Source organism: Passer montanus, unplaced genomic scaffold (genome assembly GCF_014805655.1).
Source record: "Passer montanus isolate IOZ18808 unplaced genomic scaffold, ASM1480565v1 scaffold179, whole genome shotgun sequence".
Classification (NCBI taxonomy): Eukaryota; Metazoa; Chordata; class Aves; order Passeriformes; family Passeridae; genus Passer; species Passer montanus.
Window position 1 is genome coordinate 299,454 of NW_024365270.1, and position 10,032 is coordinate 309,485.

Genomic DNA, 10,032 nt, shown 5'->3' on the forward strand with positions numbered 1-10,032 from the left:
CCCAAACCCCCAAACCCCAAACCCCAAGCCCCCCAAGCCCCAAAGCTCCGGGCGGAACCCGGGACCGGCTCCGTCCCCCGGGGCACAACGAGCCCCCAATAAACGGAATTTCTGTTTAATTTAAAAGCTCCAAAGCCATAGAATCTATGATACAATGTACACTGTACACGGGGCACACACGGGAGAGGGGGAAAAAGGGAGGAAAAGGGGGAAAAGAAAAGAAAAAAGGAAGGAAAAAAGGGAAAAAATAAAAAAAGGGAGGAAAAAAGGGAAAAAATAATAAAAAATGAAGGGAAAAGGAAAAAAAAGGAAGGAAAAAGAAAAAAAAAGGAAGGAAAAAGAAGTAAAAATAAAAAAAAATAATGAAAGGTGGGAAAATAAAAAATAAGGAGGGAAAAGGGGAAAATAAAAAATAAGGAAGGAAAAAGGGGGGAAAATAAAAAAAGGGGGAAGGAAAAAGGAAAAAAAAAAAGGGCTGGAGTCCCAAAAATGCAAATAAAATTAAAAAAAAAAAAGGGGAAATGCCAACATTGCGTGGAAATAAAAACTGGGAGGGAGGAATTGGCCATGAGGAGGGGAAAAGGGAGTTTTGGGAGAAAACCCAGGGGATTAAATAGATTAGAAAAGCACTCATGATCCACAGGGAGTGTAAGGCAGCCTTCGTAGAAAAGGGAGCTCGGGGCAGGGCCCGGAGCTGGGGCTTTAAATACAGAGGAGGAATGTGCTGTGCAGCCCCCGGGGGGCTGGGGGGCTTCGGGGGCACCCGGGGGGCTTCGGGGGCACCCCCCGGCTCTGGGGGCCACAGGGGGGGCTCTGAGTCGCCCCACAGGGCTGGGGGGGCTCTGGGGCTACTCGGGGACACGCTGTGAGTTTGGGGGAGCTCTGAGTGACCCCCTGAACCTGTGGGGTCCCAGGGGGGCTCTGGGTTACACGGGAGGCTCTGGGTCACCCCCTGAGCCTGTGGGGTCACCCCTGGGCCTGTGGGGTCACCCCCTGAACCTGTGGGGTCACCCCTGGGCCTGTGGGGTCATCGGGAGGGGCTGAGGCACCCCCTGAGCCTGTGGGGGTCCCAGGGAGGCTCTGGGTGACCCCGAGGCCCCAGGGACACCCCCAGGGTCCCTGCCCGGAGTGCTGTGGGGTCAGGGCTGTGGGGCCAGGGCGGGGCTGCCCCCTGTCCCCACCCTACAGGTTCTTGGTGACCAGGTGTGTCTTGTAGTGCTTGGTCAGGTGGTCGGAGCGCATGAAGCGTTTCTGGCACTGCGCGCACTCGAAGCGTTTGTCACCTGCGGGAGAGGGGACGCTCAGGGCGGCACCCACGGGGACAGCCAGGGGAGGGACACCCCCAGGACGTGTCCCCATCCCTTCCCAGGACACCTCTGACATCACAGCCCCCCCAAAATCCTCCAGCCCCTCCCAGAACCAAGGGACAGCCTGCCCAGATCATCCCAGTGCCTCCCAGGGGGTGGTGGCTGGGTCCCCAGGGTCTATTGGGGGGGCTGCCCTGGGAATGGGGACCCTGCAGGGACACCCCAGCCCCTTGGGGGGCTCTGTCCTGGGAATGGGGACCCGGCAGGGACACCCCAGCCCCTTGGGGGGCTCTGTCCTGGGCACAGGGGATACCCCAGGGATCCCCCAGCCCTGTTGGGGGCTCTGCCCCGGGCACAGGGGATCCCCCAGCCCTGTGGGGGGCTCTGCCCCGGGCACAGGGGCTCCCCGGGGTGGTGCAGACCTGTGTGGGGGCTCTGCCCTGGGCACAGGGGATCTCCCAGCCCTGTGGGGGGCTCTGCCCCGGGCACAGGGGATCCCCCAGCCCTGTGGGGGGCTCTGCCCCGGGCACAGGGGATCCCCCAGCCCTGTGGGGGGCTCTGCCCCGGGCACAGGGGATCCCCCAGCCCTGTGGGGGGCTCTGCCCCGGGAATGGGGGATACCCCAGGGATACCCCAGCCCTGCTGGGGGCTCTGCCCCAGGAACGAGGGATCCCCCAGCCCTGTGGGGGGCTCTGCCCCGGGCACAGGGGCTCCCCGGGGTGGTGCAGACCTGTGTGGGGGCTCTGCCCTGGGCACAGGGGATCTCCCAGCCCTGCTGGGGGCTCTGCCCCGGGCACAGGGCTCCCTGGGGGTGCAGCCCTGTGGGGGGCTCTGCCCCGGGCACAGGGGATACCCCAAGGATACCCCAGCCCTGTTGGGGGCTCTGCCCTGGGCCCAGGGGATCCCCCAGCCCTGTTGGGGGCTCTGCCCCAGGAATGAGGGATACCCCAGCCCTGTTGGGGGCTCTGCCCTGGGCCCAGGGGATCCCCAGGGGGGTGCAGACCTCTGTGGGGGCTCTGCCCCGGGAATGAGGGATCCCCCAGCCCTGTTGGGGGCTCTGCCCCGGGCACAGGGGATCCCCCAGCCCTGTGAGGGGCTCTGCCCCGGGCACAGGGGCTCCCCCAGCCCTTTTGGGGGCTCTGCCCCGGGCACAGGGGCTCCCGGGGGTGCAGACCTGTGTGCGTGCGCGCGTGCCGCTGCAGCTCGTCGGAGCGCGTGAAGCGCTTGCCGCAGAACACCCAGTTGCAGACGAAGGGCCGCTCGCCCGTGTGCAGCCGCACGTGCGCCCGCAGCAGCGACGTCTTGCGGAACGTCCGCCCGCACTCGGGGATGTGGCAGATGTGCTTCTTCTTCCCGGGGTCGCCCGGCCTGCGGGAGAGGCGCGCTCAGCCCGGAGCAGGAGCCGGGAGGGCTCCGAGCCGGGACAGGCGGGGCAGGAGGGATGGACTGCACCGGGTTAGACCCGGGACAGGCGGGGCAGGAGCCGGGAGCCACACCGGGTTAGACCCGGGACAGGCGGGGCAGGAGCCGTGAGGGGTTAGAGCCGGGACAGGCGGAGATGGAGAAATAAATCGCTTTGGGTTAAACCCGGGACAGGCAGATCCAGAGGGATAAACTGCTCTGGGTTAGACCCGGGACAGACGGATCTGGAGGGATGAACCACTCCAGGTTAGCCCAGGAGAGGCGGATCCAGAGGGATAAACTGCTCTGGGTTAGCCCGGGAGAGGCAGATCCGGAGGGATAAACTGCTCTGGGTTAGCCCGGGAGAGGCAGATCCGGAGGGATAAACTGCTCTGGGTCAGCCCGGGAGAGGCGGATCCAGAGGGCTGAACCACTCCAGGTTAGCCCAGGAGAGGCGGATCCAGCGGGATGAGCCCTTCCCACGCTCAGAACCCACCGCTTGTCGCCGTCCTTGCAGTTGGGGCAGGTGCAGGCCATCCTCCTGCTCTTCTCGCCCGGCTGGATGTCCCCGGCCAGCGCCTGCTCCATCTGCAGCTGGATCTGGGTGGGGCTCAGCCCGCTGATGGTCACGTTGTTGCCGGACACGTTCTGCACCGTCAGCTGCTGCTGGCCTGCGGAGAAGGGCAGAGGGGCAGTCAGGAGCCATCCACGCTCCTCCCGTTCCTCGGGAGCAGGAAGAGCCCGGGCAGATCCCACATGCAGCACAGCCCCTTTGCCACGTGCCTCTCCCGGTAAGTCCCTTTTTTCTGAATATACTGTGCGGTTTTTCAAAGTTTTCAAAAAAAGTTTTTTCGACCCTTTTAGGGGGGCGGGGAAAAAAAAGGGCTCAAAGAGGAAACAAAAAAGAAACTTTGAAAAAACGTGCAATATATTGAGCAAAAAAACGGGACTTACCCAGCAGCCTAAGGGCCGCTCCAGGCTCGGGCGTCCCGGGCAGCCGCGACAGGCGCTGCAAAGAAGAAGACGGGGTCAGCGTCAGCAAGCGGGGTCGGGGCTGGGATTGGGATGGGGATTGCTGCTCCCGGGGCAGCAGCAGCACGAGGAGGAGCAGGGGAAGGACAAGGGGCGGCAGCGGAGGAGCAGAGGCAGCAGGGAGGGAGAGCAGGCACAGCGAGGAGCCGCGGGCGGGAAGCGCCAAGGCGGAGGTGGCAGCAGGGGCGATGTCCCGGCTGAGCCCGGCTCGGCTCGGCTCGCCCGAGGGCAGCAGGTGCTGCCGGGCCCCTCCACGGTAATTGGAGGGTCTAATTAAACCAGACCCCCCCTCCAAAGCCAGTCCTGGGAGGGCAGCAGAGGGGGAATTCTGCTGACGCCTGGCGAGGAGCAGCAGAGTGCCGGGGCTGGGCTGAGCTCAGCCCAGAGGGAGGCAGCACAAACCCAGGGCTGGGCTGAGCTCAGCCCAGAGGGAGGCAGCACAAACCCAGGGCTGGGCTGAGCTCAGCCCAGAGGGAGGCAGCACAAACCCAGGGCTGGGCTGAGCTCAGCCCAGAGGGAGGCAGCACAAACCCAGGGCTGGGCTGAGCTCAGCCCAGAGGGAGGCAGCACAAACCCAGGGCTGGGCTGATCAGCCAGGGATAGAAGTGCCCACACACAGACCCCCCCTCCAAAGCCAGTCCTGGGAGGGCAGCAGAGGGGGAATTCTGCTGACGCCTGGCGAGGAGCAGCAGAGTGCCGGGGCTGGGCTGAGCTCAGCCCAGAGGGAGGCAGCAGAAACCCAGGGCTGGGCTGAGCTCAGCCCAGAGGGAGGCAGCACAAACCCAGGGCTGGGCTGAGCTCAGCCCAGAGGGAGGCAGCACAAACCCAGGGCTGGGCTGATCAGCCAGGGATAGAAGTGCCCACACACACAGCTCCTCCCTCGGGGACAGGGCTGGCCCTGGACTGGGTCAGGGGGGCTGCAGGGACCTGACACTCCCAGGACTGGGAGCAGCGGGCCGTGCCCGGCTGGTCTGGGGCTCAGGGAGAGCCCTGCAGTGAGGGGTTCACCCCTGGAATGCTGATCTCTGGAATGAGGGGTTCACTCCTGCAGTGAGGGGTTCACCCCTGGAATGCTGATCCCTGAATGTGGAGCTGGAAAAGTGGAGCTGGGTGTGTGACTGTGCCTCTCCTGGGTTTGGGAGCTTGGGAGAGCTCCTCGTTCCCAGGGGTGCAGAGGATGTTCCAGGGGATGGGGATCTGGAATGGGACCCAAGGGAGATGTTCCAGCCCCAGGAAACCTCAGGTGCCTCCTGCAGCTTGGCACGGCCGGGTTGGGCAGGCAGCCACCCCTGTCACCCACAGCTCTCCAGGATGTGCTTGGAATCACGCAGAGACACTCTGGGAAACACTCCTGGCTTGTGGGAGCAGAAGGTGCTGACACTGCAGAGCCCCTGGGGGGCATGAGGGATCTGCTCTGATCTGATCTGATCTGATCTGGGGACATCCCATCCTTGGGAGGCTCAGGGAGCTGCCCACTGTCCCCGTCCTCCCTCAGGGGCATGACAGATCTGATCTGATGAGGATTCCACTCCACATTCCCATCCTCAGGAAGCTCAGGGAGCTGCCCACTGTCCCTGTCCCCCTCAGGAGCACGAGGGATCTGTTTTAATCTGATCTGCTCCAGGGGGGATTCCATCCCACATTCCCATCCTTGGGAGGCTCAGGGAGCTGCCCATCATCCCTGTGCCCCTCAGGAGCACGAGGGATCTGTTTTAATCTGATCTGATCTGTTTTAAGGACATCCCACACTCGGGAAGCTCAGGGAGCTGCCCACCGTCCCTGTGCCACTCAGGAGCACGAGGGATCCGATTCAACCTGACCTGCTCCAGGGGGATTCCCTCGCACATGCCCGCCCCCCGCCACCCACCTGCGCTGCTGGTGATGGTGACGGGCACGCCCTGCACCTGCACGCCGTTGATGCTGATGGTCTGCATGGCCTGGGCGGCCGCGGCCAGCTGCGCCGCGCTCAGGCTCAGGACGCCGCCGGCCGGGGCGATCTTGGGCAGCGGCCGCTCCTTGCGCGGGGCCGCCCTGCGGCCGGGCCCGGCGCCGCCGCAGGAGCCCGGCGCCAGCGACGAGGCCTCCTGCAGCAGCACGGTCTGCAGCTCGCCGGACGGCGTCTTGAAGTAAACCTGCGGGGGAGCAGGGAGCGCGGCTGGGGTTGGGGGGTGGGATGGGCCCGCGCAGCTCGGAATGGGCTCGGGTTGGGATTTCGGGATGTTGGAGGTTGTTTTAGCTTCCTGCTGCTGGGCTTGGACACTTGCAGGGATGGGGAAGTCACGGCGTGTCTGGGAAATGCAGCCCAGCCCTCCCCACCCTCGCTGGGAAGTGAATCTGGGAGCCCCTGGGGAAAGGAGAAAGCCCCTGGATTTTGCACAAGGCAACACAAAGACACCAACGCCTCTCCCACCTCCCTTGGTGAGCCCGGAGCTCCAGCAGGCTGGCTCATCCCAGCCCCAGCTCTGCACACTGAGCTCCTCCATATCCTACAAAAGCAGCTGCAGCTCCTAAATCTCTGCAGAGGGCACGGCTGCACTCCCAACCTCCATCAGCAATGATGAACCAAACTCCAAGCTGGGAATATCCCCCAAAGCCCCCCAGCTCCTCAGTCCTGGGCGAGGATCAGAGAGGAACAACAGTTCCTAAATCCCTGCAGAGGGCACGGCTGCTCTCCCAACCTCCATCAGCAATGATGAACCAAACTCCAAGCTGGGAATATCTCCCAAAGCCCCCCAGCTCCTCAGTCCTGGGCGAGGATCAGAGAGGAACAACAGCTCCTAAATCCCTGCAGAGGGCACGGCTGCACTCCCAACCTCCATCAGCAATGATGAACCAAACTCCAAGCTGGGAATATTTCATAAAACCCTCCAGGTGCTCAATCCTGGAGGAGGATCAGAGAGGAACAACAGTTCCTAAATCCCTGCAGAGGGAAAGGCTACACTCCCAACCTCCATCAGCAATGATGAACCAAACTCCAAGCTGGGAATATCTCCCAAAGCCCCCCAGCTCCTCAGTCCTGGGCGAGGATCAGAGAGGAACAACAGTTCCTAAATCCCTGCAGAGGGCACGGCTGCTCTCCCAACCTCCATCAGCAATGATGAACCAAACTCCAAGCTGGGAATATTTCATAAAACCCTCCAGGTGCTCAATCCTGGAGGAGGATCAGAGAGGAACAACAGTTCCTAAATCCCTGCAGAGGGAAAGGCTACACTCCCAACCTCCATCAGCAATGATGAACCAAACTCCAAGCTGGGAATATCTCCCCAAACCCCCAGCTCCTCAGTCCTGGGGGAGAACCAGAGGGGAACACCAGGGAGAAGATTCCAAGGGGGCCGTACCTGGGTGGGGGTGGGCTCGGCCGCCTGGATCTGGAAGTTCTGGGAGGGTTTCTGGGGCACGGTGGGCAGCGTGGCTGAGGCCGCCTGCACCACGCGCAGCGCCTGCTGCGGGATCTGCACCACCTGCGACTCCTGCTTGGGCTGCACCACCTGCAGCTGCTGCAGCACGGCGGGCTGCCCCGCGGCGGGGCTCTGCACGATCAGCAGGTTGCTGCCAGCCTGGATGATGTTCTCGGCCGTGGTCTCGATCAGCACCGTCTCCACCTGCTCGGCCACGGCCACGGCGGCGGGCTGCCCGGGGGACGCGGCCTTCCTGCGAGCCTTTTTGCCGGCTTTGGAGGGGCTGTCCGTGAGCAGCTGGGCCTGCCCAGCCTCGGGGCTCACCAGGTTGTTGAGGGGCAGGGTCAGGGTGACGTTGCCACCCCCGGGCAGTTTGACCACGCCGCCCGACGCCGCCTTCTGCGCCGGGGCCGGCTTGATGGGCACGGGCTTGTGCGAGGAAGAGGAGGGCGTGAGGATGGCCTGGTTGGTGCCTGGGATGATCTGGATCTGGTTAGGCTGCACCTGGATGGTCTGAGCCCCGCCGGGCTGCAGCTGCGGCACCGCCTGGTACTGGATGTTGGAGGAGGAAGAGGAGGACGAGGAGGAGGAGGAGGAAGAGGAGCGCGAGCCTTTGTTGAGCACGGCCGCGTTCTGGATGGCGAAAACCAGCTGCCCCCCGGGGTAGGAGGCGCCCACCTGGGAGCCCTGGATCTGGAAGAGGTTCCCCTTGGAGGACAGGATGCCGATGCCGCCCTTGGCCGCGCCCAGGGGCAGCGGGGCGGGTTTGATGGGCACCAGCTTGCGGGGCGCGGGCTGGGGCGGCGCCGGCGGCGCGGCCGCGGCCTCCACGGCCGGGGGGCCGATCTTGCTGCATGTGGCTGCCAGCAGGGCCAGGGGAGAGGGCTGCGAGTCCTGGGGAGAGAGGGCAGTCAGCGCCAGCACCCGCAGGAACAGCTCTGAGACAGCCCTGGTGAGACAGCCCTCGTTAGGGGAGCTGATTAATTACCCGCGTGTGGCGGAATTCCCGAATACATGAGGTCGGAAAGGATCTTTGGCAGTGTCCAGTCTGACCTGGGGGACACTTTGTCACCCCCAGCATGGCACTGAGGGCCACGTCCTGTCTTGCCTAAACACCCCCAGGTGACTCCAGCACCTTTCTGGGCAGATCACCCCAATTCCCAATGATTCTGTGAAGGAATTCCTGCCTCTGTCCAGCACTCAGTGCTTTCAGCAGGGGTGACATTTAAAATCCCATCCCCGTGTCCCTAAATCCTTTTAAACCCCATCCTTGTGTCCTTAAAACCATCCTAAAGCTTGAAAGCATCCTTAAAACCATCCTAAAGCTGGGGACTTCCTGGGGTTTCCCCTTGGAGCATCACAGGCAGCTCCAAGCCCAACATCCCGATATCCCGCCCGAGGTGCGGGCTGGGAACAGCAGAGACGCTCGGGGAGCAGGAAGAGCAGCGGGACTGGGACTGGGACTGGGAACGAGCCCCCGCGAGGCTGCAGGGCTGTCCCCGGGCGGGGCCGGGCTCACCTGGGCGGCGGAGGCGGCGGGCTGCAGGTACTCGCTGGGGCTGACGGCAGCGGTGGCAGCCATGCTGTCCCTGCAGCTGCGGGGACACAGCACGGAGGGATCAGCTCCCCGGGGACAGCCTGCTGCCCCCCAGAGCCCCCAGAGCCACCCCACCTCACGCCGTGGGGCTGCCCCCCGCGTCACCTCCTCCCCGGGGTTTGGCTCTGTTTGGGTCCCAAGGAGCATTCCTGCGTTTCCCTGGTTTTGCTGAATTCCAGCACAGCCTTGGCTGCAAGGAGCAGCTCCCCAAAACCGGCAGGGCCCAGCTTCAAAGCAGGTGTGCCCAGAGAGCCAAAATCTGCCCACTTCCGAGCAAGATCTTCCCAGCCCCAAATCTTCCCATTCCCAGCCCCGAATCTTCCCATTCCCAGCCTGAAATCTTCTTGTTCACAGCCTGAAATCCTCCCAGTTCCACCCAAAAATCTTTCCATTCCCAGCCTGAAATCTTCTTCCTTAGAGCCCCAAATCTTCCCATTCCCTGCCTGAAATATTCCCGTTTTTCAGGGATTTTGAGTGGCTGTTCCCTCCCCTCCATCGGAATTTAGGGCAGAGCTGAGGATCAACAGCCCCAGCTGCGAATCCGGCCTGGGAGGAGGCAGACCCCAGCCAGGGAGATCCCATTCTTCTGGAGAAATCCCTGGAAAAACCCCCTTTTCCCTAAAGAAATCCCATTCTCCCTGGAGAAATCCCATTTTCCCAGAAAAATAAATCGGGATATTGATGCCCAGTGTGATCCCTCTGTGTGTTTCCCACTCGTGGTGAAGCAGAGCCCCCAAAATCTGGGAACCACCCCAAATCCCACCAGGGAAATCTGGGAACCACCCCAAATCCCACCAGGGGAATGAATCCCACAAGGAAATTTGGGAAGCATCCTGAATCCCACCAGGGGAATGAATCCCACCAGGAAAAACAGCCCAAATCCTATCAGGGGAATGAATCCCACAGGGAAATCTGGGAACCATCCCGAATCCCACAGGGAAATCTGGGAACCAGCCCGAATCCCATCAGGGACCCCCGAGCATCCCCGGGACCCCCGAGGCGCCCCCGCCACCCCCGGGCCGGGCTGAGGCGGCGACCCCCGGGGGTCCCCTCAGCTCCGGGTCCCCCTCATCTCCGAGCCCCCCTCATCTCCCGGGGTCTCCCCTCATCTCCGAGCCCCCCTCATCTCCCGGGGTCCCCCCTCATCTCCCGGGGTCCCCCCTCATCTCCGGGGTCTCCCCTCAGCTCGGGCCCCCCCCGCTCGGGCGGTCCCGGGGGAGGCGGGTCCCACAGGCCGGGCCCGCCCCCGACCAGGCCCCGCTGCCGGAAGCGCCGCCCGCCCGCCGGGCGCCGGGGG

The 10,032-nt window shown here is 63.4% G+C and overlaps 1 protein-coding gene across 3 annotated transcripts in view; it reads right to left on the bottom strand.

The window, feature by feature from the left end:
* Window positions 1-405: 405 nt before the first annotated feature.
* The window catches only part of SP2 (Sp2 transcription factor), a 9,893-nt gene continuing 266 nt past the window's right edge, over window positions 406-10,032 (bottom strand). The window contains exons 2-8 of one of the 3 annotated variants that reach the window (XR_005627046.1): window positions 8,658-8,733; window positions 7,079-8,032; window positions 5,608-5,872; window positions 3,205-3,379; window positions 2,482-2,675; window positions 1,000-1,283; window positions 406-958 (exon numbers count right to left, since the gene is read on the bottom strand). Coding sequence is in view for 2 of the 3 variants with exons in the window: in XM_039704695.1 (XP_039560629.1) it covers window positions 1,183-1,283; window positions 2,482-2,675; window positions 3,205-3,379; window positions 5,608-5,872; window positions 7,079-8,032; window positions 8,658-8,720 (1,752 nt within the window). In the remaining variant the exon portion in view is untranslated. Of the gene's footprint in view, window positions 1,284-2,481; window positions 2,676-3,204; window positions 3,380-5,607; window positions 5,873-7,078; window positions 8,033-8,657; window positions 8,734-8,810; window positions 9,781-10,032 lie in introns of those variants that run through there. The other 2 variants (XM_039704695.1, XM_039704694.1) reach the window with 2 other exon arrangements.